The 22805-nt window shown below is 36.4% G+C and overlaps 1 protein-coding gene across 2 annotated transcripts in view; it reads right to left on the reverse strand.

The window, feature by feature from the left end:
- Positions 1 to 516: 516 nt before the first annotated feature.
- col21a1 (collagen, type XXI, alpha 1) overlaps positions 517 to 22805 on the reverse strand; it is a 42444-nt gene continuing 20155 nt past the window's right edge. The window contains exons 16-29 of one of the 2 annotated variants that reach the window (XM_066679993.1): positions 21264 to 21317; positions 14392 to 14436; positions 14099 to 14152; positions 13579 to 13632; positions 13199 to 13252; positions 11760 to 11831; positions 10915 to 10950; positions 10383 to 10427; positions 10161 to 10193; positions 8867 to 9013; positions 7065 to 7119; positions 6397 to 6597; positions 2993 to 3070; positions 517 to 1527 (exon numbers count right to left, since the gene is read on the reverse strand). In XM_066679993.1, coding sequence (XP_066536090.1) covers positions 1340 to 1527; positions 2993 to 3070; positions 6397 to 6597; positions 7065 to 7119; positions 8867 to 9013; positions 10161 to 10193; positions 10383 to 10427; positions 10915 to 10950; positions 11760 to 11831; positions 13199 to 13252; positions 13579 to 13632; positions 14099 to 14152; positions 14392 to 14436; positions 21264 to 21317 — 1116 coding nt within the window. In that variant the 3' untranslated portion in view covers positions 517 to 1339. Of the gene's footprint in view, positions 1528 to 2992; positions 3071 to 6396; positions 6598 to 7064; positions 7120 to 8866; positions 9014 to 10160; positions 10194 to 10382; positions 10428 to 10914; positions 10951 to 11759; positions 11832 to 13198; positions 13253 to 13578; positions 13633 to 14098; positions 14153 to 14391; positions 14437 to 21263; positions 21318 to 22805 lie in introns of those variants that run through there. The other variant, XM_066679994.1, reaches the window with a different exon arrangement.

Genomic DNA, 22805 nt, shown 5'->3' on the forward strand with positions numbered 1-22805 from the left:
CACTTCATGTTTTGTTAAAGATCACTTTCATTTTAAGTATAACTAGTAGGTATTACTGTACAAAATTATACATGTTTCTGATTGTTAGCTAGAAAAGAAAGAATTAAGGTCAAATTCAAACCCTCTTGAGGATCTTGTGTCATGCAGTTATTGTTTATCTTGTACTAATGACTAAATAAAACCAAAAGCCCTGGTTAATTTGTAGGGTTTGTAGAATTTACCATAAACCCTTGAGGAGGGCACACCTGAAAACTAATGTAAAACAAATACGATTAACAAAATATATCTTAAATTTCTTATTGCTACAAATGTTGAAATGTTTTTTTTCATGTTTTGATTAGTTTCAAATGCATTTTAAAATTCACTCTGTATTCTCTTCTAGCATAATAACAAGTGTGCATTTCCTCTGAAAGCATATGATTGTTTCAATATATTTATAAACCTGTTGACATGTAAGGTAGCAAATAAGAGACAGACCTAATAAAAAAAGGTTTTAATTCATTATCAAAAGCACTTTAAGTCATAAACACATTAAAAATAAGAAATGACACTTTACAAAAGTAGAATTGTGTTCATAAGAATAACTAAAACATTATTAATTGTTTGAAGAGCATCCAGAAAATTACAGCACAGCAGTGCTAATTCTGTTTCATAACAGGCTCACATTTGAAATTAATAATAATAATTATTATAACATTATAAAAATGTGGACAAGAGCCCAGTCTAACATTTATGTTGTCTATAAAGGAAAATGAGGCATTCATTTAACAGATTAGCAGACGGCGAGCCACTTGTATGAAACGCATGCAGTTTTTATGATTTACATTAAAGCTATGGATGGAAAGCATGATGTCAATGTATAGAACATACAGGATGTTGATTAACTTGTGGCCAGACAATGCTTCTCCAATGTATTAAATAATGAAAAGTTACTAAAAGAGGTGTGATACTACAGGATGGTTGAAAAGCTACAGACAAACACTGGAGGGAGCTACAGAGTAAAGAAGCGAGCAGTGCCATATGTTTCATGTTTCTAAGCAGTGCAGTGCTCCAGACACTGGATGCTTTTTATTGCAGTTGGTCTGATTCATTTTGCTTACTATAAAAACACTGTCAGTTACCAATGGCACTATTTCGTTTATGATGCAAAGTTTGTGATGATGTTTAAGCAATGCCATGTTTCATTTCATTATTTACACTATCAGAGGTACTTAATGTGCATTAGAGACACCATTGAAAATATGATCATCCTGAGATTGGAAAGGTTTGCTGTTAACTTTTCTCTCATTCACTGAGCACCACATTCAGGCTGGTAGTCCATGTTTCATCCAAGGTTGTTTCAATAGTTTGGGCCTTTACTAAAAGAATCTCTTCTGAACATTGCGCCATAGCACATGGATGGATGGCATACACCTGGTGACCCAGGTTCTCCAGGATATCCTCTTTTACCCTCCTGCCCGTTACGTCCAGGCAGGCCTGGTTTGCCGGGATGACCTGATTTGCTCGCCCCAGGTGGACCCATTGGACCTACCAAGAAGAAAAAATATTAGCAAATTAGTGAAAATACAGTACATAAGTCTGATAATAGCTTATATTTGACAGTCATGGCCAAAAGTGTTGGCACCCCTGAAATTTTTCCAGAAAATAAAGTACTTCTCCCTGTAAATTATAGCAAATAAGTATGTTTCGTTATACGCGTTTATTTACTTTGTGTATATTGGAACTACTCAAAACTCCAAGAATGGGCTGGACAACAGCATTGGCACCCTGAATTAATATTTGTTTGCACACCCTTTGGTGATCAATCGCTTCCTATAACCATCAGCAAGCTTCTTACACTTCTCAACTGGAATTTTGCACCACTCTTATTTTGCAAACTGCTCTGGGTCTCTCATATATTAAGGGTGCCTTTTCCCAAGAGCAATTTTTAGATCTCTCCACAGGTGTGCAGTGTGATTCAGAACTGTCCAGCGCTTTGCTGTCATCCATTTCTGGGTGCTTTTTGAAGTTTGTTTGGGGTTATTGTCGTACTGGAAGACCCATGACTTAAGATATAAACCCAGCTTTCTGAGACCTATATTGTAAAATAAAATCCTTTGGTAATCTTCAGATTTCATGATGCCTTGCACACAGTCAAGGCACCCAGTGCCAGAGGCAGCAAAACAACCCCAAAAAATCTTTGAACCTCCACTGTGTACTGTGTTCTTTTCTTTGTAGGCCTCATTATATTTTCAGTAAACAGTAAAATGATGTGCTTTTAACAGAATTTCTCATCTGTCCACAAGACATTTTCCTAGAAGGATTTTGGCTTACTCTCAGACAAAGCTAGATTGCAGTTTGCTGAAATGTATGTGTCAGCAGTGGGGTCCTCTTGGGTCTCCTGCCGTAGTGTTTCATTTCATTCAAATATTGATGGATACTTCACGCTAACACTGAAGCACCCTGAGCCTGGAGTACAGCTTGAATTTCTTTGGAATTTGATTGGGGCTGCTTATCCATCATCAGGGCTATTCTGTGTTGCAAATTGTAATCAATTTTTCTCTTTCATCCACATTCAGGGAGATTACAGTGCCATGGGCTGTAAACTTGCACACCGAGGACAAAGGAACATGGACATGTAACCTTGAGATTTTTCCACAATTTTGTTTCTGAAGTCCTCAGACAATTCGCTTCTGTTCTCCATGCTTAATGTGACACAATGCAACTTTAACTTTAATCTGGTTTGATTTTTATGAAAAGGTGCCAATAATTTTTTCAGGCCTATTTTTGGGGTTTTCCCTGAAATTCTATCAATTTTGTTTTTTTGTTTTTGTTTTTTGGGGGGGGGGTTGTTCCAATATACACAAAGGAAAAAACATGTGTCATTGCAATAATGTTCTGGGAGTAATACTTCATTGTCTGGAAAAAAGTCCAGGGGAACCTACACTTTCAGCCATGACTGTATGTCGGAACTACAATGTATATACACATTTTACTGAAACTATTTGCTTGCCTGGAAATCCTGGAGCACCTGGCTCCCCAGTTCCTGATCGCCCTTGACTTCCTTTGTCACCCTTTTCTCCTGGATCACCTGAAAATTTCAAAATCAACATAATTCTTTAGGTTTCATCAAAAATTCCATTAATCATGGATAAAAACATTATTTACTCTATTTTTAATTGTTACATTACAAAAAAGTTTCGCAAGGACTTTTTAAATGTTGGTTGACCAAATGCATGATGCACCGGCATACACCGATCAGCTCTAATATTAAATCCAGCTACTTTTTCTACACTCTTTGTCTGTTTTATCAGCTCCACTTACAACAAAGGTGTTGTCAACACTGTCCAATCTATCAGACACACCTATCTCATTGGTCCACCCTGTAAGTGTAAAGTCAAACACAGAAGCTCAGTTGTTGCAGTAAAATATATTATTATCCTCTAGTCCTAGTGGTAATAAGACCATATTGGCTGGATATTTCTGGTTGGTGGACTATTCAGTCTAGCAGTGACAATGGTGTTTAAAAACTCCAGCAGCACTGCTGTCTGATCCACACAAATTAATGCAACATCTCCATTAAAGTGTGTTATTGCAACCCCGGTCTCACACTTACTCGTGATATAGTCACATATATAGGAGACTGCAATTCGTGACATAGTCGCATATTTTCTGTATTTTATGTGACAATATCACAATCATAAGTGTATAGGTAATTACCATGCAAACACTATGCGACAGTAACACACAAACTCTTCCTCATTACAGGCGTCATTACTCATAACATAGAAAAAGGCATAATGCGAATTACATAACATAGGTTGTTATTCCAGCAAAGCCATAAAATATTTTATTATAACATTTCTCCTAAGCAATGCTTATTATTGGTGTCCTACTTTAGCTTTAACTCTAACAAGAACATTTCTTTCACTTAACGTTATTTTGACTAATTTTCAAAAGGTTAATACTGAGAAGAACATTTCTCTAGCCATTATTTGCATCGATATTTTACCAAATAATGAATTAGTAAGGTTATATTTTCTGTAAATATAAATAAGACAGCGGAATTAATGGATGGTAATGATGCCTGTAATGAGGAAGATTTGTCGTGTTACTGTCGCATAACATGGGGCGCTGATACGAGGGTTTGTATGGTAATTACCCATACACTTACAATTGTGATATTGTCGCATAAAATGCCGAAAATGTGCCACTATGTCACGAATTGCAGTCTTCTATATATATGTGACTATATCACGAGTAGGCATGAGACCAGGTTGGTTATTGCAGTGCTGAACCTACTTTGTGGTGGTCCTTAATGTATGTAGGTCTAATAATGTATATAATCTAATAATATTTAGGCCAACAAAGTGCACCAAAGTGTTAAGTGGAGATGATCAGGAAAAGGACTATAGAGAACTGCTGAGCAACTAAAATATTGTCTCAAGCTAGAATGTGCATAACACCTGTATTTTACTGAGCTTGTTTGTAATATATAGAATTTACAGATACTTTGGCATGTATTCTTTCTTGTAATATATTTTTGTTGTTGTATGTGGTTTTACGTTTATCATGCACAGCAATTACTGTTCACATAAATAATAGGCATTTAGCTTCTTATGCACACTAATCATTCATTTTAATGCAGTAATATTTGCTGTGATGTAATGGGAGAGGCGAAATTTGTCACATTTTGGAAAACTGTCCAAAGAAAAAGATATATATCTATTTATGTAAATGTTTAGTTTACTATATCATTTCAGCACAGCAGCTGTCCTTCACATTGTGTGAAAATGTATGCATAAAAAAGGTTCTATGAAAAATGCTCAAATTACTTGGAATAAAATCTTTGATTTTTAAATAGTTAGACTTTTGGAGATAAATGTATTTCTACTTGTACAGCATAAAGATAAAATGAGAATTTTCAGTTTAAAATGCATTTTTGTTGCCTTTTCACTTGCATTATATTTTTTTATGAGCCACGTTGCACCACAGACTGTCCAGGCCATCCCTGAGGACAACATCTGCTGCCTCTTCATGAGCATGCCCATGCATTGTAGGGAGAACATGCAGACAGATCACACACACTACTGAGCCTCATTTTAACCTGTCTTGAGGAATTTCCACTGAAGCTGGATCAGCCTGTAATTTGATGTTCCACTTTTATTTTGAGTATGATTCCAAAATCAGACCTCCATGGGATAGTTTTGATTTACATTGATCATTTATTTTTTTGGACCAGTGTATTTGCCTTTAAGGAAGAACACTGCTATGGGGAAACATGCGCCTACTGGCAAAGATGCAATTTTGAGGGTGTGACTTAGATTGCAAAATGGTAGATTTGCACAATTTGAGAACATTTACAAACTTGTATTAAATATAAATGCTGCTGGTTTGTAAGACCTGATGTTCATAATATTGCTAAAATATTTTATATTTTAAAATTTTATTATTTTATATTTTTTATTATAAAATTAGGTATTTTATTTACATCAGTCATGCATCTTTTAGTAGGCACAGTAAGCATCACAAAGCATATACTGTTTGACAGTTCCTTAATGCAGAAACTCATGAAGTAAGTATTTAATTTTTATACTGTACTATGCTAGCTGATATAATGGTCACAGGATATTTCTAATAACAGTTTTTAATAATTGGAGAGATTCATTCTTGTTTTTACATTAGATTAGGGTTGGGTGGTATAATGGTGATAATGTTTACCACGGTATCTGAAAATGAGAGATTTATTTGTGACGTGTGTGATGTGTCAAATTTCTGTTCTGTGTCTTAAGTACAAGGCCAAAAGTTAATGTGCATTTAAGAGAGCCACAGGGATGGGGCGCTGTGGGACCTCACCGACTGGTGATGTCACACTGTAAACACGGGTGGTTTGTGAATTTAGCTGTACTGTGATGGGCTAAACAACACGTGCCTGTTAGCTGGCCAGCTGTTTCTAAACAGTGTCTGACCCTGCTAATTTCACTTTTTAATTTTTTTTTTACTTTTCTTTTCCTCCAGCACCAATCGCTGAAACTGAATATCTCAGATGTTTTGTTTTTTTTTTTTAATCATCAACGTATTTTGGTTTGCACTGTTAAGTTGTGCCAAGCTGAACTGCACAGGATCGAAAAACCCTTCACTCAACCCACACTCAGGAAGCCCTTTTCTTAAGCACTTATCTCATAAAAAGTGTTTATTATGGCAGATTCTTCTTAGCTATTTCCGGTCCAAGTTCTTTTGCTTGTTTGTTCAGTTTCTCGTCAAACTGGCAACCTGCTTGAACTTCATGTCTGGGGAAGAAGGGGAGGAGGCAGACAGCTCTCTCCACTGTTTTTAAATTGTATTATAGATTTGATTTTAAATGCTTGGTGTCAATATTACATATTGCTCTTTTAATGTAAGTTCATGCCTTTATACCTTTCATACCAGGGATACCAGGCCTCCCAGGTAAACCACGGTGTCCCTGCATCCCGTTAGATCCTGGCACACCTGGAAATCCTCTTTGACCTTGGGGGCCTACTGGTCCTGGTGGTCCAGGAGATCCTGGTCTTGTTTGACAGCGGTCACAACCCCTCTGTGGACTGTGTTGACTGCTCAGTAGAAGCGAGGGAATTTCAGCTACAATTCAAAGAAGTATGTATGACATCAAATGGGACAAGTCATGTCACAACATTTTAGTCCACAAGGAAAGTGTTGACAATTTTCATATTAAACATTCTGAGGGTTATTGTTCTTTTTCAAAAATGGAAGCAAATGTTTGTGGAGTTTAAATTACCCTTTTTACTGGGTCTTTAGAGTTGGGCTGTAGAGTTTTGGAAGTGAGCTAACAGTAACAAGTTTCACCTGCATACAGTGACAGACAATGCAGCATTGCTATACGATAATAACTGCTTTCCAACAGCTAGGCTCTGGTCTGGGTGGGCTACATTCAAAAGTTTGTGAAATATTGTCAAGTTGTCTAGTGTTGGTCAGGAGAAATTTCTTGTCCTTTTAATTTAACTGACATTTTTGAGCTTCCCTTTTCAAAGCAGAAATGTGAATGGGTTGGTTGAGTGTTACAGTATTTAGTTGTTTTGAATACTCACATCGAAGGACTTCTCTGCATATCTGCTGAATATGTTGCTCAGATAATTCTCTTCCCTGCAAAGAAGAGATAAGATGTCACTGTTCTGCAACAGAAAAATTAAATTCATGCAATACTTGTAAGATAGACAAAGAAAAAATCTGTTATTATTAAAAAATTATGATCAGTGTCATATCTTGTATATTAAAATTGCTTTAAAATAGTATAATTTTCTGGAGGAAAGGAACGTCAAATCAAATTTCACTTTCAATTACATTTCAGTATATTGCAACGATTATTAATAAATATAAATAGCCTATACTCTAAAATGTCCTTTTCTAATTTCAAGAAAAAATGACAAATAAATCAATGACTTTGAGGAAAAAAAAATATGCATATTTTATATAAAGTCCCTAATGACTTTTTTAGTTGCAGTTGGCTTTACTGTTTTTCCATGACCATCTGATTGGCTCTTATTTCTGAAGGACGGGACTTTATCCGTAAACAGAATCCATGTTCATTCATTCAGTATCTGTAACCGCTTATCCAATTCAGGGTCACGGTGGGTCCAGAGCCTACCTGGAATCATTGGGCGCAAGGCAGGAATACACCCTGGAGGGGGCGCCAGTCCTTCACAGGGCAACACAGACACACACTCACGGACACTTTTTGAGTCACCAATTCACCTACCAATGTGTGTTTTTTGGACTGTGGGAGGAAACCAGAGCACCCGGAGGAAACCCACGCGGACACGGGGAGAACACACCAACTCCTCACAGACAGTCAACCAGAGCGGGAATCGAACCCACAACGTCCAGGCCCCTGGAGCTGTGTGACTGCGACACTACCTGCTGCGCCACCGTGCCGCCCTGAATCCATGTTCAGCATTATAAGAATTTCAACTGATAATCATTCCCTTCCCATTAAAGTTTCTGGTTTTACCTCACACAACACTGTCGTAAAGAAAGGTGTCCCAAAAGACTTTTTATCATGTTGCCTTGGGCTTTTTTTTCTTTTACCTGTGCCAGGACAGCAGTGTCTAGAGCCCTTCCCTGTGTGTGTCACTCATTTGAGTCACTGATCATCATAATGCGCTGAACTTCACGTGCCATATGCAGAAACGCATGTCATTAGTCTGGTAATATCCTTGGGGCACTAAAACTAAACCGTAATGACCAGTAGAGTCACACCTCTTAAAACAAACTCTTTGTTTAATATTAAACAGCTCTTAATAGTTTATCAGTTACAGGTCCATATTGCACAGCGTCTGGGTCCGGTCTCGGACCGCAGTCTGCCTATTCTTGACTCTATTATATTTTAGTTCATCCTATTTTTTTCTTATTGTTATTTTCTGTTTATAAAGCCAGTCAGGGTTTACTGTCAGCCAAAACAGAAACTTTACCTCTTGTGAATGGTTTTGACCACTTGCCAAGTGAAACAAAAGACACACTCTAAAAGAAGTCTTAAATTACTTATAAAGAATTTTGAAGAGTGTAAAATTTTAATTCAAATATATAAATTTTTAAATGTTCTCCTGCTCTTTTGTCATTTTATGGTAACTGTTGCATACTATTAAAAATGACAATTGTCATTTAATCCAACGTATTATGTGCAGCTGTATTCAGAGATATGCTGATTGGTGTTCTAGATACCCTCTGTTTGAGTTCTAATTATTTTACTGCTATCTGTATAAAAGGCTTTTAGTTGTATGTACTTTTTAATGGTGAATTTTATGAGTTTTCAAGAAAGTGTCTATGATCACACCTACAGATAATTTGTAGTATTACTTGAAGTGTTTAGTTCTTAAGCAGATAAAACACATACTGGTCTTCCTTCAGGTCCAGGTTGTCCAGGGGGACCAGTGTCCCCAATTTGTCCTCTGGATCCAGGGGGACCTGGCTGCCCGGGTACTCCTGGCTGTCCCTGGTGTCCTGCCTGTCCCCTCTGGCCAGGGTCTCCTGTTGTCCCTTTCTGACATGCACACAAGCACAGCATCAACAAACAATTCAAACAACATTATTAAAATAAAATTAAATTAAAAATAAGGATATTAGCTTAACTGTTATGCATTAATGATGAGCAATGAAGTTAGATTTGATAGTCTATTTTTCACTGCATTAACTGATTCATAATAGATTAAGGACATGAAAAATTTGCCTGGCTGTTTTCAGTTTTCCAACAGAAATGTTTTGTTTTTACTTTTTTGCATCATTTTTGTACCAAAGCAACATATAAACATACTCACATGTCAACATGTTGGCTTCTAAACTGTCCTTTTGCTGTAGTAATATTGTAAGATTAGCTCAAGTGCTACAGATGCTACCGGGTAATGCCATCAATATACCAATAGAATCTATGATGTATGCAAAGAGACCACTGCAAAATGATCCATATTTACAACATGTAGGTATGCATTTGACTAAAATGAGCAATGTTGTTTTAATTCTATAAAGTTCCTCCCAATTTCCAGATAAATGATTGCAAAATTTCTTCCAAATACCAGAAAAAAAATGTTATTTAAAGCATCTATTTTACAGGAATTGGCAATACAAAATGTAGCAGGAGTCCAGAACTTAAACCCAGGTCCATGATTCTCGGCATGCTGTCCACCAGTCTTTCACACTGCTGGTGGGTGAGATTATGCTACTCTTAGCACACAAATTCAAGCAGCTTGATTTTTTGTCATGGTTTGTCATGGCTTTTTCTAATGCAAAACTTTCCTTTTTCACTCTTTTGCCATTGTTAGTAGTAATAGTACTTTTTCATGTACTAGCATTGTTTTCGCCATCCAGCTCTATTACAAGTGTATATAGATAACCACAGCAGTTTTTTTTTAATTACTTTTCTTAAAGCTGGGTGGTATGGCTAAACATGTGTAGCACTATTATGGTGGTTTCAGAGTATCACAGTATTTTTATTTATGTATTCATTTTCACTCTTTTTGAAGACAAAGCTTAAAGCAAAGTAGTAAATGCACTCTTAAATTTGTATTGTTTGATGCTTGTGTGTTTAGTGGCACAATCAATGTACTGACTTAAAAGATATATAGAACTGACTGTGATACCCACCCTTGTTTTAAAACTAATTCCAAATGAAATATATATAGGTTTTAACCCACCTCTCCTTTTTCCCCACTCAGGCCAGTTAAACCCTGTTCATAGAGAGAGCACATTGTGAACATTTTCAAAGCAACACGATTTTCCCGAACAGTTTTAAAGGGGGTTGATTTGAAATACTGCACTGTAGAGAAACTAGTTATTACAGTGAAACTGTTCCAAGAATAGGCATTGAATTTCTATGTGCAAAAAATACAAATTTTTATGTAAACAGAGAAACTTACATTGTCACCAGGTTTTCCTGGATCTCCTTTGTCACCTTTTATCCCCTGTTTTACAGTTGGGAAAGATCATTTAAATGTAGATGTTTACAGAAATATTAAATATTTTTATTGACCCCAAGTCAGTTAATTATGAAGTAACAATGCTCAGCAGATGATCTAATAATTTATATCATCACTCTCCAATGTAAAGTCATGTCCCTTTTGTCCCTATTTTACTGCATCTGAACATAGTTGTCTTTCATATTCTATAAATATTTCATGATGAATGGATTAATTAAAATGTTCCAAAATTACTTGGAATAAAATCTTTTTGTATTGAATTTTCCATTGAATATTAAGATTTTTCCTTCACTTGTAAAGTTACTCTTTTTGAAGATACATGTTTTCTTTACACAGTGACGATATATCCCCACACAAAATTACAGAGGGAGAGAAAGACTACAAATACATAGATAAATATGATTGTCATCAGTGACTGTTACAATTACATTAAATGCATTTTAAAGTGGCATGCATATGGGGTTTGATATACCTCTACTCCTCTTTCACCCGATTCTCCTCTTTCACCCTGACAGATAAAAGAAAGAGGGGAAAAAAACAATATTATGTAGTCTAAGCACGATTTAATGCAGTGAATCTGTATTAAATTTATTATGGCCAATCCATTTCTTAGAATGAGTGCTATTTTAAATAAGTGAGGGATCCCAAAGGAATGTGTCTAACAAGTTCTGTGAACATTGATCATTCCCCTGGATTATATGAAGGAACAGATTTTTAACAGACAAAAAATCTCTGCACAACTGTATAGTTTTTAACGTCCCCTGCATTTGCACAGTTACTTAACTGTGTTGTAATTATTTTTAGTCTCAGTTTGTGTAATATAACATTCTATGCTTTGATATCTGAAAAAAGTCTCTAAAATAGGATTTCAGTGATTTTAGAGGATTCTCCATAATGGCCCCTGCTCAAAATTGTAAGCTCATTATTACAAAATAAACCACAACAATACATAAACATTTATGCCATGTGACGTCAAACATTTGTCTTAACTATTTCAGAAGCAGAGAGATTTGTGTTTTATTGTATATGAAAATAAATTTGGCATGTCTTCAATAGCACTTACCTGCAGTATTAACCTAACTATGTTTTCTTTTTCCATGACAGACATTAAATAATAATGTTAATAGGCTTAGAGAAATCTGTTCAGGATAAAGCACGTGAGGGATTCCATGTAAAATTCACTAAACACATTTGATTTTTCATTATTACCAAACAAATTTGGGGAACATTACCCATTTATAGTACATAAGCTGAACTCTAGTTGTTCTATCAGTGTGGTACAGACAATCCACAGAAAATTTCTGTTGTCATTAATACCTTTTTTCCTTGTATGCCAGGCATTCCTGGATGTCCTGGCTGACCTGGGCTGCCTGGTTCTCCAGCATGACCCTTATGAAAAATAAGAGTTAAAAATGTATTGATATAATACTACAAAACCAACTTTACGGTAAAAGGTATTTGCACACTCATGGTAATTTGTGGATTTGGCTGTCACAGGCACAGCTATACAGTAGATAAATCAATTGGTAGCACTTATAATAAGGAAATAATTGGGTAATAAAATTTTTATGTAATGGTAACAATCAACGTAAATAAAATTTTATTATTGTTAATAAATAGTGAATGAATTCTCCTTTAACATATTCTATTTCTCATCTGTTACATTAGACAAAATTAGAGGCTGATGTTGATATGTATCGACATAGCTTTAGCACTGTAAAACACCAACTCACTTCTTTTAAACTCATTTGTTAGCTACTGTATCTCACTGAAAACATAAGTTCCTCAGAATATGTGGATAATAAGTGTGGAGTAGGGATGCACATTTTCCTAACCACCTCGTAATGATCAGAATAACATAAAAGCCCTGTCCAATCTCTCATGGCTCCTCTTGAATGGCCAAAACCTAGCTGAATAACAACCCTGTCTCAAAAAAACAATCTCTGACTGCTCCAAGTTGAAGTTGGAATGAAGATAGCTAAGAAAGAGCCTTGCTTTAGGAAACACTCTTTCTGATGGCTGCCAGTCATGCACACAAAGTTACCGAGAGCAATAACACTAGAACAAGCTGATTTGCATATAACTGATTTTAATACATTTTCGAAACACGCTTAAATAATCAAATAGTCGCATTCCTCTCTAGTGTATAGTGTGGGCCGTGTAGTGGGTAAAGCTGCTGTTTTCTATGCAGAAGACTATAACAGAAGGCTTTAATTAATATGAGTAATGTTAATTTGGGGCGGCACGGTGGCGCAGCAGGTAGTGTCATAGTCACACAGCTCCAGGGGCCTGGAGGTTGTGGGTTTGATTCCAGCTCCGGGTGACTGTCTGTGAGAAGTTGGTGTGTTCTCCCCGTGTCTGCGTGGGTTTCCTCCAGGTGCTCCGGTTTCCTCCCACAGTCCAAAAACACATGTTGGCAGGTGGATTGGCAACTCAAAAGTGTCCATAGGTGTGAGTGAATGTGTGTGTCTGCGTTGCCATGTGAAAGACTGGTGCCCCCTCCAGGGTGTATTCCCACCTTGCGCCCACCGTGTCCCTGAACTGAATAAGCGGTTACAGATAACGAATGAATGAATGAATTTTAATTCAACAGGATGTTCAAACATCACAAATATAGAGAAGCCCACATGATTTTGACTAAATAGTTTATTTAGTCTGGACTACTTATTTGGGTAATACTAATTTCATTTTCTTCTGCTTAATCCATCTCAGAGTCATGGTGTAAATTGCTACTGAATTCTTGTTTGGATACAGACCTGTTGTCCAGGAAGCCCTGGTTGGCCTTTTCCCCCATCATCTCCTTTAGTGCCCTAATGATATAAAAGGCGTAAAATGTGTTTGAAAAATTGTGCTTTATTTAAAATATTTAAAAAATATCTTGTAGTTATCACAAAAAGATTACATTAATCATCACAACACAGTATTAAGGCTGTTAAACCTAATCAAAAGAGCTTCACGGTTCTTTTGGTTTTTTTATACTAAGAATCTTTTCCTATGAAAAATGTATAATCTTTCGTCCCCCCTCCCCCCCTTAATAGTCCTACTGTATAAATAGTTTTGAAATAAACTCCCTCATCATTCAGTTAAAAGCAACATTATTATAAGTTTATTGGAAAATACAAAAACATGTTTTAACCTTTGGTCCAGGTAATCCAGGAGAGCCAGGTGTTCCGGGTAAACCTATCTCACCCTGTAAAATATGGATAGACACACAATTAACCTGTTATATTTTACTTGACAAGATCGTATACATATCTTTATTTAAAAAAAAAAAAAAAAAGGCAGCTCAGAGATATAACATCAAATATTGAATATTTGTACTCCTCAAATGAAAGAGAGTTTATTAATGACTGGTTTTCTGATTTTGTTAGTGTCGCTTATTATAAATGGAATGAAGAATCACATACGTGACTCCTGGCACCCCTATATATATATATATATATATATATATATATATATTCGTCTTTTCCTGTCTTTTCACCTAAGACTGAAATGGCATTGTTTGATTTATTTATTTATTTATTTCATTTTATTGTCTGCTTACACAGATTTTTTTTTATCTCCACTGTTAAGGCTAGACAGGCTGGTATATGTTTTCTTGTAGAAAGGTCTCAGTTCTTGATAATTTTGTTGTGAATTTGCAGTTATAGACTTACATTTTCTCCAGGTATCCCTCTGGCTCCCTTTGGGCCAGGTAATCCATCTTCACCCTGTTTTTAAAACAATTGAGCAGAAGCTTTTTCTTCCCAAACATATTAAATTATATATAAATATTATATATATAGGCTTAATACTTAATGTGTTGTATCAGTTTGATGGTTATAAATAAGAGTAGAAAATTTGCTTACAATTTAATTAGAAAAAAAAAAAAAAAAATATATATATATATATATATATATATATATATATATATATATATATATAAATTCCAAGCAAATGACAGACTCACCTTAAATCCTTGTGGGCCTTCACTGCCAGGTATTCCAGGCAGTCCCTTAAAAATAAATAAATAAATTGAACCGATATTGATTACATCTGTTATTGTCCTTTATGTGGCGGATATTCAGGTTTTCTAATAAATTACAACTCTAATTAATGACATTGATGACGGTGACCATGCTAAACAGACAAGTTTTTAAAAAACAAATAGCAATTTAAAGTAAGAACTACTGTGGACATTACATTGTTGGCAAATCAAACTAGAGAGTTTCCTTTTCCTCTAATGAAGCTAACATACATGGCTCTGGGACGAGGGGTTTGTTTTCCACTGCATGCCTTGATTAATCACATATGTAATTTGTCCCCGCAGCTTTCTCAGCCAGAGAGAGAAATAGGTCTTACAGGATGTTGTTAAATATCATTGTCAGGATAACATAGGAAACAACTCAAAAATAACATGATATAAGCTCTCTACAACTTCTAAATAATGACCAAACCAAAGATCTTGGCACTTGGCACTAACATGTTCTACTACTGTTATTCTTATTAAGAATAGGCAGTATGGTTCATGTTCATTTTATGATTTATATTCTGTTAATTTTTAAAGCTGCACAAACATGTACATTTCAATGCACTTGTTTAATAATGAAGTTACTGAGTAACTTTCTCTGCTTGTATAAGTCCTGATTGTAACGTTAGTTTGTGAAACCAAAATATAACACTCTGCAAAAGCCAATGACCATTGTTACAATTTATATATTCCAGGCGAGATGTCTACTGAATAACAAACTGCGTTCCTAGGTCTCACTGACATTGTTACCATTATAACATACACTAACAATGACATAAGCAACTACCCAATAACGCCTAAGATGCTCTGCAGTAGTCTTTTCAAGTGCTAAAGGTAAAATGTCCAAAGGTGTTAATTTAGTGCTGGGGGATAAAACGATATAGATTTGTTTCATGATAATTTTTTTTCTCAGTGACAGCGATAAGCTTTGGGTAATAAAGTTCAATAAACTATTTCTGTTTCCAGTTAGCATAGCCAGCTGCACACTATCAGGCACATATACTCATGCTATTATGTTAAATGAACATAGGCAATTGTGAGAATGTATACAAGACTATAATAGGTTTAATTCAATTGCTTGTGTGTATGTATTAAATATTTATATATTAAATCTTCTGTGGTTTGGGGTGCATTTTGTCTGTTATGGCTACACCCTGTCACAAAACAAGCGCAGAATCTTTCCATTGCGTGCAGGTTTTTCTTCACTCAAAGTGTATTTTCATCCTGGGAAATGGGTTTTCCCATTTGCGCGAGCACTGTTAGTTGCCTGACATCATTTTGACATATATTGTCACAGTGTGACAAAATGTTAATATTGTGATAAATATCGAGAACGATCAATATAGAAACATTTATCGTCATAACATTTTTGGCCATATCGCCCAGCTTGAAAAAAAAGCTTATGATACAGAAAACAGACAACTTTAATACTCTTGAACATTGAAGGACTGGCATCCCCTCCAGGATGTGTTCCTGCCTTGCACCCAGTGATTCCGGATAGGCTCCGGACCCACCATGACCCTGAACTGGTTAAGCAGTTACAGAAAATTAATGAATTTATTTAATTGGATGAAAATACATGTAAATTATTTCCAATAAATTCATTGAATAATTGGATTGTATTTTTTAAATGTAAACTAAATTAGGATCTGATGCTTCCACTTCACACCAAAGAAGTTGGGACCGGTCCAGATAAAGAGTGAAAAGTCATAGGACATTCAAATTACACCATTTTAAAATATTCCACAATAAGCAGGTGAAAATAAAAAGGTACAAAATGCTACCACCAAAGGCCCAGTTAAGATGCAAGTTAAGGTGGGTCATGGCTCATTGACTCTTTGTGCCATTCCTTGTGAGACAATTGTTGCTGCCATTTTATCATAAGATTACACTTGATTACACATAATGATGTGTAAATGGTTTAATTCTGTTTATTAATGATTATTGTTTAGGTTGTAAATAAATAAAAAATGATTAATAATAAGTTGTAACGCACAGATAGGAAGCGTAACAATGACCTGCTCTTTCCCAAATACTGAACCCAAATCCATCTACAGTTAAACCTCAAATCTTGCAGAATACTGACTACACTTTGTCTTCACCATGAGTTGACATTAACCCAGTCAGCTTCAGCACATTTGTTTATTAACAGGTTTAACCATCTAATCAGAATGTTTGATCAATTAACCACAGACAGAATGTCTGTTTAGACATTAATGATAATGTGGTTTGAACATTAACATATGGAGTGTCTAAATTCAATTTCTTATATCTCAGTGTATTCTTTATTTTTGATACTTTTCTGACACTATCACTGTTTAGTAAACATCAGGTCACTGTGGCCCTTTCTAGCTCTGTGTTACAATTATTAATGCCTTTTAAGGTGTTTATTTAATTAATGACCATTTAATACACAGATTTTTAAATTATTTAAAAACCTATACAGGGCGGCACGGTGGTGCAGCAGGTAGTGTCGCAGTCACAAAGCTCCAGGGGCCTGGAGGTTGTGGGTTCAATTCCCGCTCTGGATGGCTGTCTGTAAGGAGTTGTGTGTTCTCCCCGTGTCCGTGTGGGTTTCCTCCGGGTGCTCCGGTTTCCTCCCACAGTCCAAAAACACACGTTGGTAGGCGGATTGGCAACTCAAAAGTGTCCGTGTGTGTGTGTGTGTGTGTGTCTGTGTTGCCCTGTGAAGGACTGGAGCCCCCTCCAGGGTGTAGTCCCACCTTGCGCCCAATGATTCCAGGTAGGCTCTGGACCCACCACGACCCTGAATTGGATAAACGGTTACAGATAATGAATGAGTGAATGAATGAAAAACCTATACAATTGTAAACTTATTTTAACGTAGGACTGTTTTTTCAGCAAGACAATGCCGGCAGTTATCTTGTGCATGCAAACAGCTGAAGTCCTTTATCATGAAAGAACTTTAACAATTATTATCCTCAGCTTTCACATTTCTCGCAAAATGGGTTGTAGATATGATATAGTGCTCTTTGACTTTGCACATTACTGTGGGCAGAATAAATTATTTTACATAGGTGTTTGTGGTACTACATATCATTGCTGTCCAATAAAAAATATGAATCTCCCAAAATATTAACTTTACTGAAGGAGGAATAAACTTTCTTAACTTTCAGTGGAGGTCTATGTAAAATAATTTAATTCCAAGTAAATTTGGAGCATTTCAATTGGTTCATTCCCCATGAAATTTTCACATGATATGAAGGACAGCTGCTGTGTTAACTGGACAGCGGCTATATAAGAATAAAATATAAGAAACATTGTAAGTAGTTAACATTTTAAATTATACATTATTATATGTAATTTCATGGTATCTATTTCCACTGTTCCTTACTGTTAAAATGTTAAATTAGCTGTTATGTAAACACAAAACTGTAATGTAATGTAGTAAATGCCTCTTTTGGTGAGAAATCAAATCAGACAAATGTGTTCCAGTGAATTATGGTATATTCAGCTTTTTAATTATTTATTGAACTATATTTGACAACTTTGGGAAGTTAAAACCACCTGCAACTTATTATGCATATGCCAAATTTTATCATCCTGAAGTGGTCCCAAAGTGATCCACACTTTCTTTTTGAAATTTAATACATGTGCCTCTGTAATATCTGCTAAAAACATTCCCTTCTCTTCAATGTTTTCTAAAAGGTACATAATCTCATTACTGGTCAAAACATCTGAGGAATTTGTAAGTTAAAACTATTTTTTGCTCTGCTTACAAGATCAAAACACGAGTTTTATAATGGTCCACCCTAATGTTTGCTTATGTTGTGCCCTGTAAAAACTATTTTTGATTATATGAAGATTTGCATTTTATCTTTGTGAATACTTAATGGTGTCTAATAGGACTGAACAGTATTTTTATCAATATCTAGACTATTAAAAACCTGAGCATATATAACTCTATGCAATTAAATAGATTAATTGAACATTACTGAATATACATTTATTGTTAAAGACTGCAAAAAGATTTTTTAAAAAACCACACACATATATTCAAGCCATTAATTCAGTAGCAGGCCACAAGTGTATTCACTTTACCAAGAATGATTGCTGTATTTTACATCAACTTTGTATTATTCAGTGATTATTTCTCATTTATAGACTAATGGGAAACTGAGTAAGCGTTTAATGGTCTCTTGAGAGCATACATTTGGGGAAACAGTAAATAGAGTGGTTTGTGAATGAACAGGGGAGCAAACAAACTCTTTATAATTCCAGTACATCCAGCAAAGCCACGCTGAAATAGCTTATTTGTACGTTTTCCATGATAAGCGGAAGCAGATGTTTGGTCAGAATTTGCTCATCAGGGAATAGTAAAAGGAACATGGAAACATGTTGCAAAATAAAGCTCCTTCCTTCTTTATAGGTCTAATTCTTCAAGGACATATAATGGCTGAACATTTTGTAGGAAAAAGGTATATGTAAATGTGATATCACATTGTTACACTGAAGACAGTGCACCATTGCATGCCTTTATTCCCATACTTGGTGTGAAAGGGTATAGAGATTTTTGGCCTTGCCCAAGTTGTGTGTACCATGATTCAAAATTTGGAAGTTGCATGTCTTGGATATTGGTTCTTTTTATAACAGCTTATTAAAGCTCATCACTATTATATCAGCTCTATCATCACAAATAAGAAAGTAGATCAGAAATCATTTCTCACTGCACACAATATACAGTGCAGTGCTGTAACAAATTCCTTGCGAAAGTTCAGCCTAATTCACTGATATACAGCAGCAGTACAAACTGGGATAAATATTGGCATCTAACAGTAGTTTGCACCATTTATTAGCTGATTAATGCCACTTGGCTGGTTCATCATTGAAAAATTCTTGTCATGTCCTTCACAACTAACACACAATCCATCACTCTGGGATCATATATGATATGAAGTAAATTAGAAATTAACTATTAGTAACAAGTCAGACCTGCACACTATAAGACTGTCACACTTGTGTTTCCTCACAATGTCTCAGTGTGTAAATAGTGTGTCTACAAAAATTGAGTAGTAGACCTATGTCTAGGGACTAATTTCCTGACGCCCTGTGTCTATTTTGGACAAACCTGTTTTTCTCCTGCCAAATACTTTTAATGGCATTTTTTTTCTCAAGTCCAGTAGGTATATGCAACTAGATTTATTTGCACATCACTCAGTGAAATCATTCAAGTCTCATAGTCCACTGGCAACTATTAGGCTAAGGCACGCTGGCGTCCATATTGTGACTGCAGTTTCTGCCCATGTATTACTTGTGTTACGTTTATTTGATGGTTTAGTAGTTTTTTTTAACTTACGGCTGTTTGTGAGGGTATCTGAGTGCAGTGGGGTAGTCTCCTCTGCTACTCTCTGCTCCAAGATCAAACCTGTGTGTGTTTTTTTTTCTCTCGCTGCCTGGAGGTTAGCTGTGTGCTATCTCTGATGCTAACTGCTGGACCTGTTGACCGTGGGGGCCGTTTCCATCGCCACAGTTTGGCATGTGCCTGGCTGTCATCGCTGTTTTGTGCACTGGGATTATGGACCAATGAGCCTGCCGCCTGTGTTTGGTGTCCTGCTGTGGCAGCTGCTATTACAGATGTGGGCTGAGGGTATGTTTGATAAACACCTGCGCTAGCTGCTGTTGATTCAGCTGATAAGTGCATGCTAAGTGCTGTGGCTGGGGGGAGCACGGCCTCAATGTCCGCCGGCTGTGACTGGTGACCTGCGGACTGCTGGTCCACTAGGCTACCAGCCACTAAAATTGTTCCAGCTTACAATGACTGTTATTCTTGGGACCCAATTTAACCCTTTGGCTCAGTGCTGCTCACTGGCCTCTATGTAGCCTTGTTTTACTTTTTGTGTGTAAGCGGTTTTGTAAATTTTCCTACTGCCCTGTGTCTGTTTGTCCTTTGATGTTCTGTGTCTGTTTTTGTTCTGCGACTTAATATTGTTAGCGCTTTGGGTAATTGAAAAGCGCTTTATAAATAAAATGTATTATTAGCAAAACTGTAGGCCTATGAAATACATATGTCTACAGTTTGTCCAAGTAAATGACAGAGAGGACTTTTCCACTTTCTGTTCTATAAAACAGTTTCAAATAACATAAGGTACACAATAAGTAGCATTAAGAGTTGCCCAATTGCAGGCATTCCTGTCTTTGACAAAAACTAAGGTTAATAGGTTAAGGTTTGCACAATGTCAGTAGCAAGCAAATTAAGGTTGATATGTGCCTTCACTTGGCTTAATTTGTATACAGTGGGATAGGGGGCCCCAAAGTGGAGTTATCTAGCAAGTGAGCAAGGACCGTGATGAATCTGGAATGGGTTTACAGTTGTGTTTTATGAACAGAATGGGAGGGGTTGAAGACATCATTGTCTAATATAAAAATGCAGAGGCACCGGATCCATGTAAATAGGTTCTGGAACACATGCTCCAAAGATAAGAGGTGCTGGATCTTGTTTCAACAGGATCTGGCTCAAATTAAGCACTGTCTTCACTTTAAAATGGACTTTGTTGTGGAATCCCCTCAGTGGGGTCACAAATCTGTGACTCAGACCATGCTCCTGGCTAGTAAACTGACTTTCCAATAAATAGCTGGATAGCTGAGTCACTCACAGGCTCACTTACTACACAGAGGATTTCAGCTGTCCAACACTAGCCCTCTAACATGTATTCACTAATGCTCTTTACCAGATCAGATCAGCGTGCTTAAGAGTAAAAAGTTTAGAATAGCATTTAATTATGTTAAAATATATTTATCAACATAATGGAAATGACTGCTAGACAGGTGTGAACCAGGTAGCATATACTTACAACATGTCCTTGTGTTCCGTCTAGGCCAGGAATGCCAGGATCTCCTTTATCTCCCTAAAGAAATATAGGAACACAAGAAATATCAGAGTTTTAGAAAGACACTGAACTAGGCATAACCCAAGATCTTTCTAGGAGAGACTACTTAGTTGAATGGAGGAATATTTAGTGAGAATTTAGCGGACTGCTGCCAAAATATAATAGTTATAGGATTGTTCAGGCTCTGAAGGTAAACCACTTATTCCCATAGCTTCTCCCTGGATTTGAGAAAACAGAAAATGTGAATATTAAAGAGTCTGCATTTCAAAGCTTCAAAGTGTAACATTCAGGATTTGTGGTTTGTGATGAACCGCTCAGAATAACAAGAAACATCTGCTTCTCTAAAGAAGCCAGGAAACTGAAATTGTTGTTCAGTACAGAGAAGAACATTGTTATACAAATTCTAATGAACAAAGCTGGATTTGTTTTACCTAGGGAGGTCTGTAATTTGAGTGTATATATATACAGACCAACCATAGAATTATGACTACCTCCTTGTTTCTACACTCACTGTCCATTCTTTCAGATCAACTGATAATACAGGAGCACTTTGTATGACTTTGTATGCAGAGCAACAGATGGATTACAGTATGTAACTATAGAACTACATAGTTTGCCCCCTTTCACTCTGTTCTTTAATGGACAGCGACCTCACAGGACCAGCACAGAATAGCCCACCAATCAGAAAAATATCTGCAGCGTCCTGTGCGTGGCGTCCTGTGTCCACTGATGAAGGACTAGAAGACGATCAGCAAAAACTGTGCAGCAACAGATGAGCTATAGTCTCTGACTTTACACCTACAAGGTGGACAATGAGGTAGGTGTACAAATGAGTGGACAGTGTGTTTATTAAAAAAAAAAAAAAATTCCACCTCCAGATCCACTCATACCAACATCATGTCAGTGTCACTGCAGTGCTGGGAATGATCCAACATCCAAATCATGCCTGCTCTGTGGGGATTGTGACTATTGAAAAACAGAGTGAAATGGCGGTAGATATATGTGCAAAGAAATAGGTGGACTACAGTCATTTTCTAATTGTAGAAGTTCAAAGTGCTCCTTTATGGTCCGTGGAGCTGACAAAATCCATTGATCATTTCTAATCCATTTATCGTTCAGTGTATATGCTAATACTCTAAGAGACCAAACTCTAAAAATGAACTGTCCTACTGTATTCTAATTCAGGTGCATTTGCACAATACTGTAGGACTCTGTAAAAGGTGTGGAAACTTGCACTGAATCTAAATGTGTTTATTTTTGACTTGACACAAGCTCCTAATATGAGTTTTGGGCCATTTGACTCTCTCTATGGTTCCCTGCAGAGGAACCAGAGGGATTAATGCCTGTGGATTTGTGCCTAATTTGCAAGAGCACCTTCAAATATGTTTGCCTTGTATGAAGCAAGTTACTAGAGATGCATGACCATGCAGAGCGACAGGGCATGGGGGAAACACGTGAGGCTCAGGCACTGCAGTCTCCTCATTTATGTGCACACACCCTTGCACC

The sequence above is a fragment of the Hoplias malabaricus genome, chromosome 8 (assembly GCF_029633855.1).
Source record: "Hoplias malabaricus isolate fHopMal1 chromosome 8, fHopMal1.hap1, whole genome shotgun sequence".
NCBI classification, from domain to species: Eukaryota; Metazoa; Chordata; class Actinopteri; order Characiformes; family Erythrinidae; genus Hoplias; species Hoplias malabaricus.